Below are 27,410 nucleotides of genomic sequence, written 5' to 3'. Positions count from 1 at the left end.
GTTGTTTCACTTGTAAATTATTTTGTGATTGAGGCAGCAATATGTTTTTGAGCAGATGAAACCTCTACATGAGAAAGATGTATGAAGACTGGGAATAAATGGATGTATAAAGTTTTTTCTTAGCCAATAAGTTTATAAGAAAGTTAATGCCATGTGTTTGTTAGTATCAAGAATTGTTACTTGGTCACAAAATACTAGAGCAATAGAAGTAAACGAAATACCATAATTTATATTTTTTGTGCGAAGCCAGTCAGAAAAAACTCCCAGTTTTTCGCTTAGTTAATTCTTCAGTCATTATAGTCAGTGTCAATGCTGATAACATGTGTCTTTCAATCTCCTTCTCACAAATATACACATACATAAAGGCACAATATTTATACATATGACACACAGACACGTGTTAAAAAGGTAAGTGCTGGGCCTGGCTTCCCCAGTACCTGAGTACCCACTGACCACTGAGCCTCCCTCTCCCTTGTTTTCAAGAATTATCATTCGCCATGCCTTTTTACACCATTGTCCTCCCATAATTTGTCCCTTATCTCCCTGCCCCCAGTACCCTAAATGCACACATTCTATCTGAGAGGTTCGGTGAGCAATACCCTGCTGCAGGATATAGAGCCACTAGTCTGGTGAGAAAGTCTTGTTATTATAATTCCATTCTCTGAGTCTGTTTGGGTTCACAGGCATTACACTTTTTACCTACTGAGATTTTTAAAAGATTAAAAGAGATAATGTTATACAAAGCACTTGGCAAGTCTTTGGTGTTTAATAAGTGCAAATTAGTTCTTTATTGCTGCTCCTCATTCCTCATCAAGGTTCTAAAGGATGTGAGGCCATAAGACCATGGTCTGCTTCTGTGGACTTAAGCCATCATATTTACCCGCCTAATTACCTTTAATAGAAAAAACATCTTTCATTCCACAATTGGAGCTAAGAGACTTAAAATGCAAATATGACTAATAGCACCCATACTAAATAATGGGTTTCACTTGAAAGGTAAAGAATGACATCACAACATTTTGTCTTTTGTTTGGGAATAAGGATAAGAAATTTAACAGGCCTGGGCCTAGAAGATGGATAAGAGGAAAAGGAAGAAACAAAATGCAAGGCTAGCAAAACCAAAGACAGATTTCTTTCTTTCTTTCTTTCTTTTTTTTTCTTTTTTTGAGACAGTCTCACTCTGTTGTCCAGGATGTAGTCCAGTGGCACAATCTCGGCTCACTGCAACCTCCGCCTCCCGGGTTCAAGCGATTCTTGTGCCTCAGCCTCCTGACTAGCTGCAACTACAGGTGTGCACCACCACACCCAGCTAATTTTTGTATTTTTAGTAGAGATGCGGTTTCACCATATTGGCCAGGCTGGGCTCGAACTCCTGACCTTGTGATCTGCTAGCCTCGGCCTCCCAAAGTGCTAGGATTACAGGCATGAGTCAACGAGCCCGGCCAGATTTCTTTACATCACAACTTTGCTGAGGGCCTGCTCTACTGAGCTTCCTCTACTTACAAAAACAAACCAACAAAAAGACTGAGGCCAAAAGTATGTTACATCCTGAGGGCATACACACATAGTGAGAACTATTTTGTCCAAGCCTTGAATTACTGACCAAATAACTTGTATAAAAAACTAAATTACAATTGTTGACTGGGTTTATCTGCAAAATGATTATCAGTCTATGTTTATCATCAGTCTATGAAATATAGTAGCATATTATGAAATTAAAAGTCTCATATTAGAGAAAAATATTCTCAAATAAACAAACAGCCTGAACATGGTAAAAGGTATGACCAAACACACCACCAGCATGTCATGTAGCAGTTCATTCCAAGAGGGCCACACATCTGCTCAGGCCAAGGCCCTAGGGTACTTTCAGGTTCTCTATGGAACATGTACACATTTTCTCATTTAATCTCTAAAAGACCTTATGAAGTATATACTGTTAATATTTCTGCGTTTTATACATTAAGAGACTGAAGTTTAGAAGTATTGGTTAAACCTATTCAAAGCCACACAGCTAATAACAAAGTCTGGATCCGAATTCACAATCTTAAGTAATATACTGTATAATCCATACACTCAGTCACTTGTTTGGTTTTTCACTAAATCTCCAAAGACTCAAAATCAACCATTTCTTTCAAAGACTTACTAAAGTTTCAGGAAGTATGCAATTTTTAAAAATCTTTAAGATGATCAAGAAATAGTAAGTTTGTTAGCTAATGTTGAAGACATTTCTACTAAATTGAAATGTTAACAAAGTTTTAGTATCTGTCACTTCTATTGCTAGGAGACAAATTTCTATTTAAAAATTTTAATAATCATGTGAACACTTCAGCTTAGGTGCGAAGGCAACCTGTACTCATTTAAAGCAATTCTTTGGAAATCGCAGGGAATCAAAATTTCCAGAATTCAAATAGAAGGAGAGCTACCAGAAACTTACTTTCACCTGAGGGTAAGACTTCTTGTTCTTTTCGCTAGAGGCACCAGGTAGTCCACCATGGGATGGGCCTTCACATACATAACGGAAACGAAATCCTCTCTGCAAAGGTGAACGTTAAGCCAATTAAGTTTGAGAAATACTTATGAAAAATTATGGCAACAAAGATACATACACATTTTTAAATCTTATGTCTACTAAATGAGAGAAGAAAAACATGAAACTGTGAAAGAGGGCTCTGTAAATGAGAATCACTTTTCCCGTAATCTTACTATGAAAAATGGTGTTAATTGATATTTGTACACTAAGATATGGCTAAAAAGCCAAGTACTTAAGCCGTGGAACCTCTCATGCTATGCATGTGTGGAGAGTAATCTGCTGAAGAGTTCAGGCTTTAGACTCAACATGTTATGGCTTGTTCTAGTCAGAGCTTCCTTGTCTTAAATTGCTGCTGCCAAGCTCTGAACTTTACCATATTAATAAAAGTTATGCTTCCTTGACTCTTAGTTAAAGGCATTCCTTTATCTACTCTGATTACAGCTGGTTCAGCAGGGACTATAGACATGTTTATTTAGATATATTGTTTCAGCGTTGTAGAACACACCCTGTGCTAGACCCTGCATCTGCTAAGCTTCTCTCAGCATTTCAGAGGATAAGATTTTTGTTTTTATGATTATTGATATGGTCAAGCTCAAGATTGAATATTAACCTACCAGAATGATTCCAAAACTAGGTAGTTCCCTTAAATACTATCTAACCCAGAAATTTTATAGATGTCGTTAATTAATGAAGAGTTAGCTGGAAGCCTTCACTATATAAACTACTGTGGGCTGATAAACACCTAAGAAGTGCCATGTTTTTTCATTTGTACAAAAGGGAAGATTATACCAGACCATCTTTAAGGTCTACTCCAGTTGTAACTTTTTATGATTTATAAAGCTAACTTAATTATTCATATTTGTATACAAAGAACAAAACAAGGATAATTATGACCTCATCATCATATTAAGGGAGGTTTCGCTGTATTTCCTGATTCAACTTTATAATGACGTCAATCAATTTGTGGTAGTGTTAGTAGTTTATAACCACATAGTTGCTTAAGCAGATGATTTTCTTTTTACAGATTCACTTTTTGGTGAAAAGAAAATATGTTAAGATTTTTTAAGGAACATTCTCACCTTTTGTTTCTATTGTGGGACCAACTCCACATATACAGCACTAGATCATCTGCCCATCAGCTCATCACACCCACTAGTTGCTGGTGGGGGTTCGCTCCCTTACTCATTAAATTGTGGAACCCCAGCAAGCATGCAGATTTTGACAGCTTTGAGCTCATGAACCAATGTAAAATGTGTGCACTACTTAGACCATACTACATTTCATTATGCCAAGTAGGGTCTTGCAGTCTCTGAGCAGACCAGGTGCCTTGAACTGATTTAAATCTCTGGGAAGCATCTGGAACTGTTCCTATATTATCCAAAAACTTCCTGATTTCCAAAGATCAGTCCTCAAACACATTTACCAGATAAGTAAGGCCTAAAGTAAATTCCCTAGTCTGGGAAATTTCCTTAATGCACCCAAATGTCTAAAGTTTATGATCAACTCATCACAGTGAGACCTAAAACAACTCCTTGGGAGATTCCAGATCTAAACACAAGGGAAGCCTTTGGAGATGAAGTTTTAGAGGTAATTCCTTTGTTTTGATTCTCACACAATTCATATTTAAAAATAATTTACAATTTCAGCCCTATGCCTTTTGTAAGCAAACACTGTTGGTTTTTTAAATAATTAAATGAAATTTCTAAAACCATGAAAAAAACAACACATGTATAATAGCCTCCAGAATTAGCTAACCATAAGAATCGAGATTTACTTGACTGCTAATTTAAACACAACTTGAGTTTTTGAACAGTATTAGTTAATTAACACTGATTAATATGCAACAGAACTGGATGTTCTAAAAATTAGTAGTCTATGCTATGACTCATCTCGGTCAGAGCTGGGGAAAATCTGTGGCTAAGAGGTCCCAAAGAAAAAAGAATCTTTTTCAAACTTAAAAAAAAAAAAAACAAACCACACACACACAATTCATTATCTTTAATCACAAAATTCCTTTGGGACAGTTGGAAAAATATAGCACATATGTGTTTATATCTTATTAGGAGTGGTGTCAAATAAACTATAAATACTTAACAGATATTTTTCATGGTTACATAAGAGTATCTAAATCCTCAAAAGTTTTTAACCTGAGGATGAAAATTTATAACTGTTTTCAAGAAGATGTCGTCAAATGCATTGTCTGGATGCATTTCTGATTCTAAATTTCTGAGATTAAAATTTTGCCTTTCATCCACATTCATTCATCTCAGTAACTCCATTTGCTTAAAATGAGTCATCAACCTCAAAAGCAAGGCTACATCCATTCAGTCAGAAAGTCTGACTTGAATACAACCTTCTTACTTTCACTGAATTCAGATATCAAAATAGCATCACTTTGGTAAACACATTGTTTTACTCACATAAGCTTTTATATGAATTAAATTTTGAATTTTGGAACTAAATTAACCCTTCAGGTAAATCATAAATGCCAATTTTTCCTTATGACTATTGGATCCAAAATAAGGAATTACATTTAAAAATTCTTATTGTAGCACTATGCTTATGAAAATGATATTGGAAAAAATACTTTGGCATATGCAGACAAATAAATTTTAGTTGATTTCTGTTTCATAGACTACTAGATCTTAAAAGCTGGGAAATTTTCCACGATGCCAGAGCCCACAGAATTTTAAGGGATTAAATTTCACTGGGAATTGATGACCTTCTCTGCTAAAAAAGAGTTGAACATGGAGGTAAAGCAATGGAGTGTTACTGGCAGCCTGAGGAGTCAGGATGTGACATCTGCAAGAACTAGAACCATGCCCCAAAGTTTCATGTGTCATTCTTGCCCCCACAGCAAAAACTTTCATCTAATTTCAACCTTATAAGGATAGCCTGTTCAGCAATCATTAAGACATTTATATCAAATGCTGAACAAATATAATACATATATAATGTCACGATTCTGGAAACCACAACACAGTGGATGCTTTATTTAAGCTTGTGACCTAGTTAGCATGTGTTAAATGTTACAAAATGCAAAAGTGTTTCACTCACCTAAGCTAATGAAAACAATACTTAGAAAATGTGTCGGGTAATATAGCTGCAAGAGGACAGGTATCCATATCCTCGGTCACACACAAATGTGATTAATTTATCCATCCAAAGATTTACTCACTGTCCTCATTCTGTGGGGAACTACACCATTATTTCCATTCCCTAATAACTGAAACCTCCTGTAGGCAGACATTAAAGACTGCCTTTCTATCTCTTTCACAGCATTGGTCCCGTCCAATTTCCTATAAATATCCACAGAGTTGGATACAGTGAGGAGGCCATTTCAGTTCTGAGCTATCCTCTACAGACTCTAGTGGTAAGGGGAAGAGCCTGATAAAATGTTCCCCTCCTGACTCCAAAGAGGCTGACACCAGAGGGAAGAGAATTCAATAGTTCATTCTAACATTTTACTTCCCACTGGTACTTTTAGTATGTTAGGTTACATGTTCCAAAGGCAGCACAGAAAAGGCTGGGGATACCAAAGGACGGAGGAAGGCTAAGAGGTACTACACGTGCAAGGATAATAGATGGATGTCGCTCAGTGCATGTGAACTGTATGCATACGTATTTCCTTATAAATGAAAATGAATGGAAATCACCTCTGCCTTTCCTGGGAGCAGCTGATAAGCTGGTAGAGACAGCAGAATACTGTAATTAACTGTAATTATAATATTGTAATTAACTGCAGTTTTACAGAACTACGTACTGAGGCTCAGGACAGAGTGAACAATGACTAAGAGAAATGTAAAGTGAATGAATAAAGCTGTTACATAATTTGTCAGGTTGTTGATCTTTCAGATAAGCTACTTCCTTCATAGAATTCATTTACTATTCTTCAGTGCTTATGATCTCAATATTAGACACTGGAATCTAACATTTAAAGTCCCACCCCTTTAATCTTACCTGTTTAGGTTGCTCTAATATTTGAAGGTATGGGCCATCTGCTAAAAACAAAAACAACAAACAGAAACCAAAAGAAACTGTGAGGCTTCTCAAATTTGGTATAATATGTAAAGCAAGTCAAAAACTGAAATTTTTTTTATGTAGAAATTTCAAATCAATTTTTGGTTAAAATTCCACAAGGATATAATTTCTCTTCCTTGTTTGAAATATTAAATTAACCCTTATTTTAACAATAGTTTTACAAGTTTAGCGAACCACAATAAATAAATGTTTGTTGAAAGGTGATGGCACATTTCCTAACCCAATAAAAGGCATATGGCTGGCAAGAATTGATGTCAACAGCCTTCATAATCTTGTCTCCTAACAAAGCATTTTAAAATGACAAATACCAATTAAAAGCAGCAGCCACTTCTGGGCACTATGACATTTTCTTTGGCCTTCACATCATTAGACACTGACTTTCATTCCTCAAAGAGAGTATGCTTAATGTGAAATTAAAAGATACTGATCTAGCAACCTGTATGTATATGTATGATAGACAGATAATGATCTCAGGCTACCTCTTTTTCCTTACACTAGGTTTTTTGTTCCTTTCTTTACTTGAAGGGAAAGTACTGCCTTCATTCCTTAACTGGTTAGTTTGTTTCCCCTTTCCTCTCCAACACTCCCAATGTAATTTGGTCTATCAGACATGGTAAAATTTTCGTATTAATCCATAACTTTTGATGTTTATAAGCAATTTTGAATATTGTGCAGTCATATAAACTGTGTTCTAAAACAGCTCAGGCATTTTATAAAATACTGAAAATAATTTAATTGAAGATAGGTGCATGCAAATTAATTATTGTAAAAACACAAAGAAAACTAGAGGCTTAATCCATACCCTAATGGTATCTGACTCGAAAATTCAAAGGAAAATCAGAATCTCTGACAACATAAGTACAAACATAAGTTTGTTCAATATGAAAAAGTCCTTAAGCTTCCCAGCTGATGTTTATGTCAATAGTACAATAATCCATAGCTTTGCAATAAATAAAGGCATATGGTGGTTCTCATTTATTTGAATGTAAATTAAGATGTTTGGTGCTAAAAATATTTTAGGAGAATGCGTGTATGTCCATTTTAATTTTCATTTTCTCTCAGGAAGAAGCTCAAGATCTCTTATCTTACATAAATTTGTGAGGAAATAAACCTTCAGGTTGAAATTAAAAATAAACTATAACATAAAAGAGAATTAAAAAAATTTTATTTTTTATTTTTTTTGAGACAGAGTCTCACTCTGTCACCCAGGCTGGAGTGCCATGGCACAATCTTGGCTCACCGCAATCTCTGCCTCCTGGGTTCAAGCAATTCTCTGCCTCAGCCTCCCGAGGAGCTGGAATTACAGGCGCCCACCACCACGCCCAGCTAATTTTTGTATTTTTTTAGTAGAGACGGGGTTTCACCATCTTGGCCAGGCTGGTCTTGAACTCCTGACCTCGTGATCTACGTGCCTTGGCCTCCCAAAGTGCTGGGATTACAGGCGTGAGCCACCTCACCCGGCCAGAGAATTTATTTTTATCTTTTCAATATTATGATAAATCAGGATAAGGCTAGAGAACTGGAGAAAACAAGGGTATAATTACTTCCTGTTATTATTCAAGAAATTTACAAGCAAGCCAGTTGAAAAATGACTGCATCTGAAATGAAGCATACACAAGAAAAAAAAGGGGGAGTCACTGGTCAATGTATTAAATTACCATCTTTTGTCTGTATGAAATTCACCCCTGGACATTTTAAATTACTTTTAGAAACATAATCATAATTTAAAAATTCCTCCCCCAAATGGCTAGAATTTAATTTTGGATAAGGAAATAAAATTGATTAGAAATAGAAATATTTCCACACTAAGATACAGCCTGTATGACAATGTAACACTTATAAAAACATTCCCTGTTATAATAGTGAAAGAACATATCAAGACAGTCCTCTAAGAGAGGACTATTTGGATGCCATGAAAAATACAGAGGAGTTGGAAGCATGTTTACATTAAACTTCAAGTCTCTCACTTTCTATTAACTCTGCTAAAAACAACTGCAAATTTGCTATTATTTTTCCTGTAGGATTTAATTTCCTTTAAATTTGTGAAAATTCATGTAAAATAGAGCCATTTTTCCTCTTTCAGGCAACACATTAAAAGTTAAATCAACTAGAAAATTAGATTTGATATGCATGTATTTGTTGTTTTAAGGCCAACATTCTTTTGGCCACATTTCTGTGCCATGAAAAGGACATTCCACTGTGCAGAGAAATGTGACTTCAGACCTAAGAGTTATGTCGCATCCCATAGTCTTCAACAAGTACTAGATCAATTAAAGGTTTTAGATTTCAAAAAATCTAGAAGACTAAAATAATCCATTTTAGAGTTACAAGTCAATATTGGTTTAATCAATCAACCTCTCTACCTCTTTAAAAATGTGAATAAAACATCCTATATATCTTGGACTATACGAATTGTACTATGACACTGCAATGAAGAGGGAAAAACATATAGGTAAAAATGATGGGGTAACAACAACTAACAAATTAGATTTTTAGGTGTAATTTGAATAGTTATTCTAATATTATGGCAAAATTATTTCTACAACATAAAGCTGTGACCACAGAATATTTACTGAGATGGTTATTTTAATAATCTTATTTTCATGCCCATAAATCTGAAGGAAAAAAATTAAGAAAACATATGCCTCAGGATAGTTTGGTATTCACAAGACATTAAGTGAAAATGTGTGTATTTCCTGTGGACAGAACCAAGTTCTTATATTTTCAGTAATACATTAATACCAAGAAAAATACTTTGAACTCTAGAATTAAAAAGTTCCCAAGAAACACACACACTACCAACACATTCACTTGTTCACAGGAAGCTGACCTAGAGCTCAAATTGGACAGCACTTCACAAGATCTCAAACATGGCAGCCTAAAAATAATGTTTTGTAGGGGTAAAGACAGAAAAACCTCTGAAATATACCTTTACTAGTGAAGGTGAAAGTATAGTAGATCTACTTTTTTCCCTCCCATGAACTCCTAGAAATACTGAAGATATAAAGGCAGAAAAAGTTTTCTGATCTAAAACAAATGAAAAGTACGTACTGTAGTAACCATGCTAATTTTAAATGAGAATAATACAAATTGGATAAAGTCTCCCAATGAAGACAAGCAAGTCCCTGGTAAATAAAAGAGCTGATGCCCACTTCAGTGATTACCAAACTCTGTTTTACACATAACTTCCATAATTCACTCACACTGCTTTTGAACATCTGTTAAGTCCCACTGGTGACGGGTGAAGTGAGGAGAGAAACAGAACATAAAAAAAGCCATCACGCCAAGCTTACATACAAATAAATCACTTTTTTTAAGAAAGAGAGTTTTTTTTTATTACTCATATGAAATTAAACAGTTGCCAATCGGCACAATTAATACAGTCATGTTAGAAGTAAGGATGATGAGTTTTATCCAACTTGTCAGAGTGCAAAGTTACAAGCTTTTATAAAGACGATTTTTCTAATGAGATGATTTTTAACGATTTCTGTACACTTTGATTCCCCAGTGACTGGCACACTGGTAGTACACAACAGGCCCTCTTAAATGTTTGAAACAGAAATGAAGAGTGGAGACTGCCTTGTGTGAATCTCGGAGAAAGGACTTAAAAGGAATACAGAGATAATAAACAAAATCCTTATACTAAGTAAAGAAATTCCTTCTCAGTAGTCCTAGCAGATACGAAATGCAGTAAACCATACAAGGGGTAACTGAGATGAAATATTTTTGTGCAAATATATTTCAAGAAAGTATATTAAAAGATTGGTTTTTAAAACAAATCACCATTTCCTTTCTAGGTACACAACTGAATTTCTAGGACAGACTGTTAACAAATGCTGCATTTTACTAAGACTGAAAGCAGAACAACAGGGTAACAGGGATGAGTTTTCTTACCTGTTGGCAGTGCCATCTGTGGTTGAAATACTTCTGGATTAAATATTGTATGAGTCAAAGAAGGATCCAAATGAAACATCTGTAAAGAAGAATATTTAAATGTTTCAATCATTATTTTTCCTAAATAATATGAAAAATTTGAAGTTGGGACACCTAAAACTTAATAATAGGAATGAAACTACAGCCAAAAGCAAAAATCTGAAAATATTTTAAATCACGGTTTTAAAAGATCTTCATGAGACCTAGGTAGTTCTCATGTGTACAAAACTTTATATAGGGTTGGACAACGTTTATGTAACAAAGGTATTTGAGAAGCATAACTTGGCTATAAAGTCCCCAGAGGCAGGGACCTGGTCTAGCTTGCTTACTGGTATATCTTCAGGGCCAAGTACATGCTTATCACAGAACAATACTTAAAAAGTTGTTGAATGAATGATTTGAAGCTTGTACTCTCTTAGAAGTATAAACAAAAGAATATAATCCTAGAAATCAGTATTTCTTCTATGGTGGTAAATATATCCCTCATCTAGCTATCCAATGTCAAGGCCTGAAAGAATGCTAGAGAGCACCTCTGGGACTATTTACAGAATAACTGAAAACATAACTGACAGTACACGGAGTAGATAACTAAGCACTGAACTCACTCATTTCTTTTACCTTCACTTTCCTAGCATAACACAAAATACCTGGAATTTAGTGGGTGTGTTAAGCTGAATAATGACCCCCTAAACATGTCTGCATCCTAATCCTCAGAAACTGCGAGTGCTACCTTATATGACAAAAGGAACTTTACGTACGTCATTAAGGTAATGATATTAAGATGAAGAGAGTGTCTTGAATTGTCCAGGTGGGCCTGATGAGAGAGATTCAGGAAATCACACTGCATAGTAGGAGGTATGCAATGGAAGCAAGAGGCTGGCGTGATGAGAGGGTGCACAGCGAAAGTAGGCAGCCACTAGAAGCTCAAAAGGCAAAGAGATGAGAGCCTCAAGAAGGAAAGCAGCCCTGCCAACGCCTTGATTCTAGATTTCTGAGCTCCTGACTCAGAAGTATAAATTTGTGTTGTTTTAAGCCCCAAGTATGTGGTAACTTGTTAGAGCAGCAACAGAGTGGGCATGCAGTATATTTTGAAGAAAGTAAATTTTATCTTAATAAATTACTATTCGTTACTTATCAAAAAAATTTGTAACTGCTGGTTCATTTAGGACTTTAAAACCGTATTTCTGAGTTTGCTATTTATTTTAGCCTAAAGAAGTTATATGTTTGAAATGTCTGTGGACAGCATGGAAACCAGCCATATCTTACTTTTTATGACAGACTAGTTAGTAAGTGTGCTGAACTAGCTTTTGGTTTCTTTTAGTAGCCAGTATCACAGCTTGTCTCTTGTCCTTAGTAGTAAATTATTGGAAGTTCTGGGGTACTGAAGATCTTCGTACGCCTAGTTAAATTAAGAGTAAGAAAAATGTCATTTAAATAAAGAGTACTTCAGATCCATCTGAGGGATGCAAATTTTCAACTGAGGAACAAAGAATGTGCTTCACTTCAATGCTTGTAAGATTAAAAGCTCACTGATGCTATTCATTGTTTGCTGAAAAGGAAGTACAGGAATGAAAAACCATGTTCTGCAAAAATGGGCCTCATTTCATACAGGATTTTAACAGTTTCAGAGCAAACATGATAACCCAGCAGGAAAACTCTTTCCTGTGGTGGCTAAATGACTGGCGAGTGGGCAAAAGGGTTCACCTTAGGAGAGAGATATACTCTCCACTTCAGACTAAGAGAGAAGTTGTGTTGTGCTGCAGCTTGCATTGTTTATTAGGTCAGGGTGGAGAGCAAATTCCAGACTCCACTAAAACACTGAGGACATGCAAACTTTAGGAAATATAAACCACCAAGCTCAAGCCAAGAAAGAAAAAAACTTCAAGACCTCTTGCCTCAAAAATGGAAATGTCAGAACATGCCCCACCCCTGTTACTGATGATCGCAAAGATGCCCACATAAGAAAAACTTTCAAAATGAATGTTTTCAGCAGGTTTTACTCTTCTGTGGCATAAAGAATCATCTCTTGTTGATAAGATTTCCTGTGTACAGACAGGAAAGGATGGTTTAAAATCAAGCAGAAACAATCCTCATGCTGGTTAGTTCGCCCTTAATTGTTAGAGAAAGCACATTAAAAGTGAAAGGTAAAACAAAGGGTTTTGATAATACAATTAGCCAAATGTCTTTGCTGCAATAAAAGAAAATGTTCCTAGATTTATCCTAAATCACCATTTTAAAAATAAAATTAGAAAGGAGCATCTTAATGCGAAAAGCAATGCATAGTCATTCTTTCTAAATCAAACAGAATATTACCTGAAGTAATAAATGCTATATATGTCTATTTTATTTATAGAAATGATACCAGAGCCTTTAAAACGTATTCCACTTCTGGTTTTATTTTTCTGACTGATTCTTTGCATGTGTAATTTCAGAAATCCACTATTTTAAAGGATTGTCACTAAAATTTAAATGTGACCAGGCTATCCTGGCACCTAGTGTTCCTTCACCTTGTCTAGTCTAGCAAACTACATCTTTCAAAACTCAGCTTACGAAGAGTTCCTTCGGAAAGTCCTCTGTAACTCTGCTCTTCCTCCAAGGTAGCATCTAGTGATGCTGCTTAACATTTCTATCCCACTCTGTGCAGACTACTACTACAGCATATATCACCACATGAAAACAATGTCTCTGTTCTTCCTATTACAATAGTAGCTTCCTGAAATTAGAGTGTATATATCACTTATTTTTTTCCCCACTAAGCCAATGTTCTGGCACATAGTAATGCCTCCATAAATAGCTGATGAATGAACAAATCTCCATGTTTTAAATACTTCTTGGAATCATTACATAAAAAATTTAATATTGCCATTATAATTGCTCCAGAGTCTGAAAATTGCTTTCAAATGATTATGTATATACATATACATACATATATATATACACACACACACACACACACACGAGAAAGAGAGCAAAGAGAAAAGCAAAAATGTTGGTTTTAAGAACCAATGTAGATTTGTTAGACTATTCCAACATTTCTATTTATTTTTTCCAACATTTAAAAATAAAATATAGGAGAAAAAGAAAAAAGGACACCTTTATCCTTTCATAACTACTAATATTATGATAGGAACAGTTTTATGCTTCCAAAGGACATTCATTGAATATTTTTGACTCATTCCTGTTAGTGTGGTGCTAGCATTTCTGTTTTACAAACGAGAAAAGTGAGGATTATGGGGACTGATTTTTCAAGTCTGAGGAGCTGATCTGTAGTAGTCAGTACTTACATAAAGATCTTCAAATTCTGAGTTCGAAGATCTTTTCACTGCAACAATCTGTCTCCTTACTAGGTGAGTTTTAAATAAAATTTTTTTTGGTATAAATTCGCGGGGTACAAGTGCAATTTTGTTACATGCATAGATTGTATAGTGGTCAAAACAGGGTTTTTAGCGTATCCATCACTCAAATAACACACATTGTACCCAGTAAGTAACTTCTTATCATCCACCCCATCCCACTGCCCTCCTATCCCTCACCTTTCTGAATCTCCATGGTCTGTCATTCCACTCTCTACATCCATGTGTACACATTAAATAAATATGTCAAGGGGCTGTAGTGGGTTAAACTGTGTTCCCTCCCAAAAAGACACCTTTAACTCCTAATCCCTGGCACCTGTGAATGTGACTTTATTTGGAAATAGGGACTTCGCAGATATAAGCAAATTAAGATGAAGTCATGTTGGATAAGGGTGTACCCTAAATCCAATGATGCCTTTGGAAGAAAAAAAGAGATTTAGGTTTAGAGACACAGTAGAGACACACAGGGAAGAGGCACATGTGACAATGGAGGAACAGATTGGAGCAATAAAGCTACAAGCCAAGGATTCCCAGCAACCAACCAGAAGCTAGGGTACAGGCATGGAACAGATTCTTCCTGAGGGCCTCCAGAGGGAACCAACCCTGCCGACACCTTGATTTCACACTTCTAGCCCCCAGAACTGTGAAATAATGTATTTTGTTGTTTTAAGCCATTAGGTTTGTGGTGATCTGTTATGGTAGCTCTAGAAAGCTAATACAATAGCTATCCTGTAGCATATACAATTTTTGTGCAACAATATGTGTGAAAGCAGGGTGTAAATTGCTCATTTTACATGACATATCCTCTCCAACTTCACATGAAAGGACAGAGAAACTGAAATTAAAAAAAAAATTTACTAATTTTAGAATTTTCCTAATGCTAACTTACTAATGTTGCCTCTGCATATTTTGAAATATGAATATATTTAAATAAAGTTATCAGTGAGATTATGACACTTACTTGTTCCGGCCTTCCCAAATATGGATCATCTTCTGCCATTCTGAAGCTGCATATTAAAACAAAACAAAACAAAACTATAACACTAGAATAAACTTTAAAAATTCTATCACCATGGAATTCATGCAGGAATAAACTGTATTATACCAGTAAGACCAAATATAATCCTTTTTTGAAGACCATAGGAGGAGGACATGATGTAGTTCCTCTTTGGTATCTAAATCTAACAGCAAGGAGATTGCATAATCTAGGAATTACCACTTACGTATGATTCAATACCCTTGTGTTAAGCTCACTGCAGTGCCCTGAGTATCATTTGGTACAAATGATATTTATGCTTTGTATAAAAAATCATACGTACTGGGATTCTTAGAAGCCATTTCTTTTTATCACCCTTTGAACTTCAAGGATTTACAGTCTTAGTTCCTTAAGTATATTGTTTTCTAACCTTTCATAAACTTTGTGATGGTCCCAGAACTGTCTCAAAGTTTTCTACAAGGTTGAGAAGCTCAAAAAGGACTGATCAGTACTCTGCATAAAACAAGCGGAGGACTGCTATAGTGTACCAGGCTCTGTCCTCTAGTGCAGGGGTCCCCAAACCCTGGGCCATGGATAATGCAGCACAAAAGGAGGTGAGCAGTAGGCAAGCCAGCCAAGCTTCATCTGTATATACAGCTGCTCCCCATCGCTTGCATTACTGCCTGAGCTCTGCGTCCTGTCAGATCAGCAGTGGCATTAGATTCTCATAGGAGCGTAAACCCCATTATGAACTGTGCATGCAAGGGATCTAGGTTGCCCGCTCCTTATGAGAATCTAATGCCTGATGATCACTGTCACTGTCTCCTGATGGGTCACTGTCTCCCATCACTCCCAGATGGGATTGTCTTGTTGTGGGAAAAGCAGCTCAGGGCTCCTACTAATTCTACATTATGGTGAGTTGTGTAATTATTTAATTACATATTACAATGTTAATAATAATAGAAATAAAGTGCACAATATATCTAATATAGTTGAATCATCACAAAATCATCCCTAACCCCCAGTCTGTGGAAACACTATCTTCCACAAAACTGGTCCCTGATGCCAAAAAGGTTGGGGACTGCTGCTCTAGTGTGTTCCACAGAAGCAAGCCATGTTTCTGCCATTGTCAAGCTGGTACAGAAACTCTGTAATATTAAAAGTGCAATAAAAATACAAAAATAAAAGCCTTTATTATCAAGGCTATAGGTCTCAGATTTAATCAACTCCAGCTAAACATTAATATACTGCAGGCCCTAGCAATCTTCTATTACCCAGAGGCCCTGATAAAAGCAAGGAACCACATGGTCAGATATAGATCTAAAATCACATATCATTTGAGATTTACTTCCTTGAGAAATGTCCTTATTATTATTCAAATAAAGGTTAATTTTATTTAAATTTATTTAGATCAAATTTTAGATATGTGACATGAAAAATGAGAAAATTAAAGAAACACAAGGCTGAGGGTAAATATTAATTCCTGGGGTAATTTTTCTTTTTTTTTCATGAAGTCTATCAAGCAGTCATGAGTACTTAGGACTGCAGATGAGAATGTCAGCTATCCATCAAAATGTGTTGTCTCCTTTTCCATAGTATTAGTATTGTAGCTGGAGATGTGACTGCTTACCTAGTGTATACCCCACACTTTGCTGGAGCTAGAGATGGCCATCTGACCAAATGCTCACCAGTGCAACATCAGAACTCTTGCGTACCACTTCCAGGTCTGGGCTTAAGGCCCTTGACATGCTTCCTCCATAAAAACTCAGACATGGAGAAGACCTGGCTTCTACCAAAAACATGATGATTAATAGCCTAGGGGATGGCAGATAAATGAGAGGGAAGGAATGAGGATCCCTGAACAATGCCATGAGACAGATCTGCTCTGACCATCCAGGCTGCTCATGCTGGTGGTGATGAGAGAAAGAAATAAACTTTGTTCTTTAACCCAAATACACTGTCAGGTCTCTTTGTTCAAATAGTTTAGCCCTCACCCTAAGGAATATATCACGTAACACTCCAATAAGCACAAAGCCCTCCAAAAAAGAATCTGATTTTCAAAGAAATCCTCTCCTGCTGGAGCACTGTGTGAGTGAGGAGGAGTGAGAAAGCTGATGAGCATTCTAGGGGAATGCAGAGCAGTGTACAAGTTTAACAAAAGGGAAAAGGGCAGCTCTGAGTCCTTCAGAACATGAAGTTCATGCACATTTGCAGGGAAACATTTGCCTAAAACAAGAAAGTATTGACTGAAGATATACAGACAGCCACAATTAAACAAATCTCAATTAAGACAAGCAGTTAAAAAAGAGAAATTTGACCTGATACAGTAAAGAGGGTAAGTCACTTGAAATTTAAGAGTTCTATCACGCTGGCTGTGTGATCTTGGATATTGACTAAACTCACTGTGGCCTTTGTTTCTTCATCTGTAAAAATGACAGATTTTGATGGAATGGACTTTTGAAAAGAGTATAACCTTGTTGAGCTTAGAATATGTTAATTAGCAAATAAATGCCTATTCAAAGAACATATCCCCTAAGTCTTAATATTTTTTGGTAAACTTGGATTTTTACACGTATTTGTAAGTATGTATCTATATTAAAGAATCATTAGCATAGTTTTCAGTTATAAGAAGAATACTAGTAAAAAAATTACACTTAAATACAGTACTGAATACCAGCTAGAACAATCAATGTCAAAATCCCTATCCTTAGAATACCACAGGAGCTCAAACTTCCAAGAAAAATATTAAAACCATCTTTGCCTTTAAGCTTTCTGTCAATCTAGACTGATCTCCTGAACCTTCATAAATAATATTAGCCTACGGTCCTCAAAAACAGAGGTGAGGCTGTTGACGTGTTAATTATACTGATTATACACATTTAAACCTATGGATGGTTTTCCAGACTTCTGTATGTCTGTATGTCTGTATACTGTATACTATAATGTATACAGTTAACATAAAGCAGTCTTCACTCTAATTTTTAAAATTCAAACTAAATCTACTTTATTAGAACTGATGGATGATCACTACTATAGCTAAAACCTTAATGAAAATCTGTCAATTGCAAGCACCAAACTGCCAAATTAAACATGATCTTCCCTTTCAATATCCTCCCCATGATTTATACACCAATTCTTGCCAAAGGATCACGGTTTTAAAAGCCTAACAGCAGTCCAAGGCTCACTTGGGTGACAGTTAAAATTTGAACTTTTACAGCCTTTGCAAGACAGTTAAGTTCACTGTAAAGAGCTGAGGTAACAATAACGCTATGGTGATGTCAATGTTAATTCACAATTTAAAAATGAAATGTCAAAAGAAACCAAGAATCATTTGGAAAGGATGAATCACTAAGTAATATTTGCATTAATTGTAAAAGCAGGTTTTATTTCTAAAATGTTGAAATACCAACTAAGCCTCTGGAACTAAAGGATTAGAAAAGACCAGGGAAAACCCCTTCTACCTCCCTGTTCCCCCAGCCCTTCCCCTCACTTTCCCTCGTTCAATTCTTTGCTTTTGAGGAAGGACCTTGAAGCCAAAAGGGTGATAGTAAGTTTCCAGGGGAGAAGATGGGACGAATCTCTGCATCTCTTTTCCCAATAGTGAGGTTTCTAGGAAGATTTTCACGCCACAGAAAAATAAATAGAAAGTGTAGCTAGCTAGCAACAAATAAAATAGCCAGTGAATTGCTTGTGTTCTTTCCCATGAAAAACATAATGTTACAACTAGCTTAGTTCTGAACATGTGATGAGTTCTATAAAATGCCTAATGGGTTATTTTCTGAACCTCTGTGACAATGCCCCCACTAACACCAAAGTGTAGCACATGAGCTTCTTGGTGAAGGCTGTAGGACTGAGTGGATTAACTTGAAAGCCACAGAATTCAGCCATTAAGCATGGAGTTGGGGGCATGCCTGTCCTTGTAACTGGGGAAACTTTCTAGGATCAGAGATGTTCACACTTTCGACCATGACCCACTGTAAGAAAATGTACTCTTTCTATAGGATTTCATTTTAAAAAATAAAACCTTTTCAAACTCATTGAAATGATTTGCAGTTTGAAGAAATAAAATTTGAGGTGCCATCCAGAGAGTACAGTTGGGAATCAGAGAGATTCAAGATTATATTCAGCCACAAAAGATACCACTTAGGTGTGATTTTAATACCTCATCTTGGATAGCAATGAGGATGAAACTACAAGAAAAGGGGTGGCTTTTCATCATTTCTCTGCTGGCTAATAAACTGATAAAGAATGTGAGGAAGCCTTTTCCACAGAGGAATTTTCTGGAGGAAACAAAATACTTTGCATAAAATGTCAAACACTCAAATGAGAGTATCTTTTGATTCTGCAATTCTACCTCAGGAATTTATACTTAAAAATTATCTGAGCAAGTGTGTAAAAAAATAAGTACAAGGATATTCACTGCAGCAAGTAACTGGAAATAATCTATATGTCCTTTGATAACAGATTGTTTAATTATAATTATCTACATTTATAAGTTAAATATGCAACTGTTAAAAATAATAATACAGTATACAATATAATCTGTATACAGTAACTGGAAACTTTTACTAAGTTATATGTTTCTATATTATAATTTTCTCACTGAATTATGTAATTAGATATATTTAAATAGGAAAAAGGAGAAATTTAAATCTCTCCTGAATTTAAGGTTTAACTCTGACATCTTTAATAATTAATGACATACAGTGAATAAAACATGATAAATGATCCAAAAACTTCTAAGCACTACTGAAATCTTCATAAGAAATACAATAGAAAAATTTCAACTTTAAAAGAGCTGTTGACTGACAACTTTCTGATATTGGCTTAGTGGTGATGAAGGAAAAGTTGATGATGGCTTAGTTACTTTTTTTTTTTTTAGAAGAGCTGATTTCTGAAAGTTTTTAAAAAGGAATCAATTCAGTGCGCTACAACATTTAGATTTGTATAAACTAATTTTTCATGTTTTAAAGCTCCTCCTTCCATTTCCACATCCATGTTTCATTTGGGTGCAATGTGATCAATTAACATGTAGAATAGCTACCTGATATACACAAATACATTGTGCTTGGAGCTGGTAAAGATAAGGCCTCTGTTTACAATGGAATGTCAATCCAATAGGGATGACAGATACATATACAACATTCAGCTAGTGAATTCATACAAAGCTTATTAACACCGAGTACAATACACAGCAAATGTTAGCCATTTTATTAGATGGCGTAATAAGCAATATGTTTGTGGTAAATTATAGGAAGAGGAATACAGACAGCAAAAGCTTTAGACATTCTGAGAAGACTCAAGTATTTTGTTTCCCATTCTACGCTTATGGGTACACTGACAATTCCCTTTCTAAGGTGGCTGGCTATGTGTCACTGCTAGATAAACTGTTTGCATTTTGCCCCCAGGGGTCATTTGGCAACGTTTGAAGACATTTTTGCCTGTCACAGCTGGATAGGTGGTCCTACTGGCATCTAGTGTATAGAAGCTACAGATGCTGCTACACATCCTATACCGCACAGAACGGCCCCCCACAATAAAGCATTATGCAACCCTAAATATCAATAACACTGAGCATGAGAAACCCTAATGAACATCATCACATCATGACAGTGCTTTGGTTCACATGGAGAAAGAAGTAAACTTTACTGACTACCTCATGGGTAAAGAACTGCAGCTACAACTTCACATATTTCTCTTAATTCTCACACCAATCCTGAGAACCAATGCCCCAGATAAGACACTGAAGCTGAAAGAGAGTAAGTCATTTGCTCAGGTTCATATAGTAATGCTAGCTAATCTGACCCCACAGTCTCTGGTTCTTTCAGTTGTTTAGGAGGCAGAAGTGGTTTTCCTCTTTGGCATATAACATTATTTATTTTAATATAGTATCTTTGCTTCAGGTCTCCCAAGTGTTCTGGTTAGAGTTAGTCTACCCATAGCACAGCCTGAAAAGCAGAATAGGATTCTGACAATACACAAAATGAGTTATTCACAAGGCAATCACCTATGAAGATAAAAATACCAAACAATGTTAACTCAAGTGATAGTTCTTTTTTTAAAAAAAAATTTTCTTTGGTCTATCTCAAAAGATAGAAGGAGAATAAAGAGATTCTCCCTGAACCATGTCTATACTCACTGATGGTATGATAAAAGTATATATATTTATAATATTATATATAATTATATACATATACTTACATATTAAAACTATATATTTTATATATATACCTAATATATAACATATATAAGTATATTATACAATATATAATATACTTATATATGTAAACTATACATGTATATACTTATATATTAAATTACATCAAATATATATAATTTAAAACTACAGTATATTGAAATACTACCTGAACGTTTTCCTTCCTTCATTAATTTAGTCATTCACCTAAAAATATTTATACCTACTATGTCAACAATACCGAAGTGCATAAGAGTGATGCAGTTCCTGTACTCACAGAGCTTACAGTTGTGGTAGATTGAAATCAATGGCCACGCATTTTTTTATATGCCACTCAACAAGAGGAAACATCTATTTCTCTGTGCTTTGAGTCTTGGCAGACCTACGGACATACTCTGGCCAACAGGAAGAGGTAGAAGTGGGAGTTCTAAACCCAGCGTTTAAGAGGCCTTGCAATGATCATTCTTGCTTTCTTGGAACATTGTTACCAGGCAAACAAGCCTGCACCAGCCACTGGAAAATCAAAGACCATGTGGAGCAGAGAGAGGCAGCCCTAGCTGAGACTCCCTAGCACCAGCTGAGTAGCCAAAACAACTTCAGACAAACCGCAGTAGGGAACCAGCTGAGTAGCTACAAACAGCACCAGTCAAGTAGCCAAAAGACCTCAGAGATTAGCCAAAGCAGGCCAGGCCAGACGAACTAGGCAGCCCACAGAATTGGAAGAAATAATCAGTATCTGTCTTTTAATTTGCTTTGTGCTGATTCTTTTTTTTTTTATGCAACAAAAGCAAACTAATTCAACAGTTTAGGAAGTAGGAAGGCAAATAGGCAAAAACAATGCAATATAATATGTGTCATGGGAAATGGAGTATATATGTGGGGTATGGGTTAATTATCTTGGTAATTCGGTAATCACACTTTGTTAGAGTTCTAGTCAGAGCCCACTTTGTACTCATTTTTTTTACTGTATTGGTTTACTCAATTCCCAACTGAACAAAAGAGGCAAGTGTAGTAGCCGAAACACTGTGGTGTATACAGAAAATTAAAACTGTTAAAACTTTCAGAGTGCAAATATTAATAAATCACTGTTAGCTTTAAGCAATGATACCTTTAAAACAAGTTAATGTTTTAAATCCCTTCACCTCTCTATCTAAAACCAATTTCATCATTCCTGCTGCATTGAGCCCCATTCTTGACTTTCCAATTTCTGCCAATGTATCATTCTCACATATATCTAATCAATAACCAATTTCTGCTGATTATTTTCTTCATGTTGTTTCTTGGATCTGCCCCTTCTTTCCAGCATCCTAGGAGAGACCTTTATTGCTTCACCTCTGAATGACAGTAATAGGCTCTGCACTGTTCTCCCTCACTGCAGGGTTTCTTCCTCTTTAAGAATCTTTCACATTATTGCTATATTACGTATAAGATAAACTCCAAAGACTTCAACCACTCAGCACATTACATTATTATATTAAATCATATTATAAGCATCAACTACTACTATGTCCCAACCAAAACCCTCTATGATAGACAGATTAATCATTCAAAATGCCTTGCTCATTTCCATCTTGTACATTTGTTCACAATATGCCCTGCATCCTGAAATGCCATCTTTTCTACCTCAATAGCATCCACTCTTCAAGACTCTAGTTAAATCCAATCTCTGCCAAGAAATCCTGTATTTTTCCTGTAACCTATAGCTCTGTAGTCACATAATATCTATAACACTTATATATACTGGTGATTTAACACTAGACAGCATAGTTTTACTGCAATCTAACTTCACCTATATATTTATCATCTTCTCAAATGGATAGAAGTTCCTAAAAAGTAGAGATGGGAGTTTTGCTTTTTTGTATTGCCAAATTGGAAAATACTGTTTTTTTTGTTTTTTAATTAATACTGCATTAATTTTAAGAAGCACTGCAATTTCAAGTTTGTCAGAATGTCAAATTCTGATTTTAGTTATCACAGATTAACAGTTATCTGAACATCCCTCCTTGCTATACTCAACTGTGAAACCATACAAAATACCTAAAGATGTAATTTAAGACACTGGACATCATAGGGCTATATATTATAAGGTGATTTAGGTAAATTCTAAATTTGCCCTCACTTTTTGACTGAGGACACTTTCCAAATCATGACACAGGGAGAGCCCAAAGAGAGAACAGCAATGGGCAGAATATCACAAAGAAAGTTTTTACACAAAAAGCAAGAGCCTCAGAAATCTACATAGGGGTCATCTCTGGTCACTGGCCAAATACTAAGCTGTGATAGTGTAGGACAAGACCCTGTGAAACCTAATAGAAAACAGTTTCTGGGCATCTAAGAGCTAAATGGAAATTCCAGACATCATATAGTGCTGAGAGACACTGAAGTTGTAATAATCCAGGGTGGAAAGACATCACTGAACATTGTGAGCATTCAGTTGTGATTTCAGAAAGACCACATGATGGGAGTTAGAAACATCCTAAAATAAGAGCTACTCTAAACCTCTCTTAATAAAACTAGGTGACCCACCAGTAAATTCACTGCCTGTTACAACAAAACTCAACACATTTTAAAGGAAGACAAAAAACCCAAACTCTCCACAATGTACAATAAAACATACTGAAGCCTGCAGAAATAGGAAAATAAGACTGAGAAAAAAAAATGACACAAATGACAAAAATAGCTAATAGCATATGGTCAATAATGCAAAGGAAAAGATGAACATAATGAGTGAACAGATAGGCAATATCAGCAAAGAAATGCACACCTTTCTTTAAAAAAAAGAACGGAAATTTTAGAACTGAAATGAAATTTCACTAGATGGACTTAGCAAATTCAACATTATAGAAGAAAGGACAAATAAACTAGAAAAAAGGTGAATAAAAACTATCCAAACTGAATCACAGAGAAAAAAAAGGCAGAAAGAAGTGAACACAGCTTCAGTGACTTACAGGACAATATTAAGCAGTCTTACATATTTGTAACATAGAATCCCAGAAACAGAAAAAAGACAGAAAAAATATTCAAAAAAATAACAGTTGAGAATTTTTATAAATTTGATTTTTAAAAAATCAACCCACAGATCCAAGAATCTCAAAGATCTCTGTGCTGGATAAAGACAAATAAAACCATGGTTAGGCATATTACAGCCAAACTGTTAAAAACTAATGCTAGAGAAAAAAAATCCCAAAACAGCAAAGGACAAGAAAGGACATATTATACATGGGGGAACAATTGATAAGCATGATAAGCATGATGTTTCTGATGATCATTAGATACAGTACAAGCTAGAAGGCAATGTAAAGGCACCTTTACAGTGATAAAAGAAAAAAAAAGATTGGTCCAGAATATTCAGCAAATATATCTTTTAAAAATAAAGGTGAAATTGACATTTTCAAGTAAACAGGAGCTAAGAGTATTCATCACCAGCAGACCTACTAAAAGACATGCTAAAAAAAAGTTCTTCATGCTGAAGGGAGATGATAGAAACTTGGACCTGTATGAAAGAATAAAAAGCATCAATAATGATAAATATGTGAGTAAGCACAAGACTTTATTTCTTCTTTCTTAATTTCCTAAACAGACGATTGACTGTTCACAGCAAAACAAGACAATATATTTTGGAGTTTATAACATATAAAGAAGTAAAATGTGTAACAATAATAGCACAGAATGACAAACAGAAGTATAATATTGTCAAGTTCTCACATTAATTAATTATAGACTCAAAGATGCATATTGTAATAAACAAATACTTTTCTAAAGTGGTAACCACTTTAGAAAATAACCAATGAAGGAGATAAAATGGAATTTAAAACACTAAACTTGATTTATCCAAAGGATGGCAGGAAAGGAGAAAAAAAAAGAATAAAGAACGGATAGCAGAAATAGATAATTAATTACCAAGATGAGAGACTTAAACCCAACATACCAGTAATAATATTACATGGAACTGGACTGAACTCATCTAGAAGATAGAGATGATCAGACTGGATTTTTAAAAAGCAAGATTAAAGTATATGCTTTTCATAAGAACTGTACTTTAATATTAAAGACACAGATAGTTTAAATGTATGAAGATGGCACACTGTGCTAGTTATATCATGCAAATGCTAAATGTAAGAAAAGCAGGCTATATTCTAAAATATCAGATAAAGAAGACTTCAAGAGAATAGCTATTACCAGGGACAAAGAGGAACATTGCATATACGAATCAAAGGGCCAACTCATCAAAGAAAAACAATGATCTTATTGTGTATGCACCTATTAACAAAGCTTCAAAATACATGAAGCAAAAAAGTGGCAGAACTAATGGAAAAAATGACAAATCCACAACTACAGTTAAGATTTTTAACATTCCTCTCTCAGTAATTGATAAAAGCAAATCAACAGAACGTCAGGAAATATCTTAGTCTGTCAATGCTGCTATAACAGAATAGCTCAGACTGAGTAATTTATAAAGAGCCCAGGTTTATTTCTCACAGTTCTGGAAACGGGAAGCCCAAGATCAAGGCACTAGCATTTGGTGTCTGGTGAGGGATGCATCCTCTAGAGGGGAGGAATGCTGTGTCCGCACATGGCAGAGGGCTGAAAGGCAAGAGGAGACAAATTTCCTCCAGCAAGCCCTTTTAAAAGGGAACCTAATCCCATCACTTCTTACAGGCTCCACCTTTTCCTACCATCACATTGGTTATCCTGTTTCAACACCTGAATTTGGTGGGGACACATTCATACCATAGTAGGAAAGATATAGAAGGCTTAGGAACAAAATTGTCAATCAAAAGAACCTAGTGTATGTCTACAACACCCCACTGAATGATTTTAGAGTCCACATTATTATTATTATTATTATTCTTTCTTTTTTTTTTGAGATGGAGTCTCCCTCTGTCGCCCAGGCTGGAGTGCAGTGGCGCCATCTTGTCTCACTGCAGGCTCCGCCTCCCGGGTTCACACTATTCTCCTGCCTCAGCCTCCTGAGTAGCTGGGACTACAGGCGCCTGCCACAACGCCTGGCTAATTTTTTGTATTTTTTTAGTAGAGATGGGGTTTCACCGTGTTAGCCAGGATGGTCTCGATCTCCTGACCTCGTGATTCGCCCACCTCGGCCTCCCAAAGTGCTGGGATTACGGCCGTGAGCCACCGCGCCGGGCCCAGAGTCCACATTATTTTTAAATACACATGGAATATTCACGAAGATAGGCCACATCCCGAGCCATAAAATAAGTCTCAATAAATTTCAAAGAATTGAAAGCATGCGGAATATGTTATCTAAATACAGTGGAATTAAATCAGAAACCAGTGATAGAAAAATATTCAAAAAAATCTTGAAATGTATATAATTAAACAAAACTGTTAAACTGGGGGAGAAAAAAGTGCTTCTTAGAATCAATAAACTACAGAATATATAACCTCACCCCCCTGAAAGAAGCATCTAAATTCTTGCTGTATCATGTTCACTATAATCATGGGGAACAGGGATTTTCTTAGAGAAGTGATTACAATGCATTCCAACGTATTCTATAAGAAACAAATTTTTGCCTATGGTTGTCTTCTTAATCATAGCTGACTGAAATTCATAAGATCAAAAGATGTTTTGGGCATTTTAAAATTACATCGTAATTAAGAGTAATTTATATCATACTCAAGTAAAATTTATTTTTATTAATACTATATTAGGACAAACACTGCCAAGAATAAACTTGTAGAGCTACAGAAGTTCTCTAAAGATTATAATAAGTTAGATAAAACCTTAAATGTTATAATTAAAGTCACTCTTGAGATATTGCTGCCTACCATTTCCACATAAAAACTGCTTCAATACCTCTGTTCATGGTGTGAGGTCTTTCATTCAGATGGCATTATAAAGGGACTTGACATACTGGACTTTGTTCTGACTTTTTTTTTTTTTTTTTTTTTTGAGACGGAGTCTTGCTCTGTCGCCCAGGCTGGAGTGCAGTGGCGCGATCTTGGCTCACTGCAAGCTCTGCCTCCCAGGTTTGCGCCATTCTCCTGCGTCAGCCTCCCAAGTAGCTGGGACTACAGGCGCCCGCCACCACACCCGGCTAATTTTTTATATTTTTAGTAGAGACGGGGTTTCACTGTGTTAGCCAGGATGGTCTCGATCTCCTGACCTCATGATCCTCCCGCCTCGGCCTCCCAAAGTGCTGGGATTACAAGCGTGAGCCACTGTGCCCGGCCTGTTCTGACATTTTGCATCTACATTTCTAATGCTACAGATTTCTTCTTCCCTAAAAACATAGTATCACAGAATTTTAATTTGATATGTAGCCTCTGCCTTGAGTACCATTTTGGAATATTCATATTTTCAGACTGAGGAAGAAGTAGACCTCATGCATTATGAATTAGAGATTAGTATTCTTTTGT

General features: G+C 35.7%; 1 protein-coding gene across 2 annotated transcripts in view; it reads right to left on the bottom strand.

Annotated features, from left to right (window-relative positions):
- Window positions 1–27,410, bottom strand: part of NFKB1 (nuclear factor kappa B subunit 1) — a 116,533-nt gene that overhangs the window by 77,073 nt on the left and 12,050 nt on the right. The window contains exons 2-5 of one of the 2 annotated variants that reach the window (XM_003257479.2): window positions 14,819–14,864; window positions 10,466–10,544; window positions 6,491–6,531; window positions 2,435–2,533 (exon numbers count right to left, since the gene is read on the bottom strand). In XM_003257479.2, the coding sequence (XP_003257527.1) occupies window positions 2,435–2,533; window positions 6,491–6,531; window positions 10,466–10,544; window positions 14,819–14,857 (258 nt within the window). In that variant the 5' untranslated portion in view covers window positions 14,858–14,864. The remainder of the gene's footprint in view (window positions 1–2,434; window positions 2,534–6,490; window positions 6,532–10,465; window positions 10,545–14,818; window positions 14,865–27,410) is intronic. The other variant, XM_012499514.2, reaches the window with a different exon arrangement.

Source organism: Nomascus leucogenys, chromosome 9, assembly GCF_006542625.1.
Source record: "Nomascus leucogenys isolate Asia chromosome 9, Asia_NLE_v1, whole genome shotgun sequence".
In the NCBI taxonomy this organism is placed as follows: Eukaryota; Metazoa; Chordata; class Mammalia; order Primates; family Hylobatidae; genus Nomascus; species Nomascus leucogenys.
The sequence above is the reverse complement of the archived record's forward strand: the minus strand, read 5'-3'. Positions and strand labels throughout refer to the sequence as shown.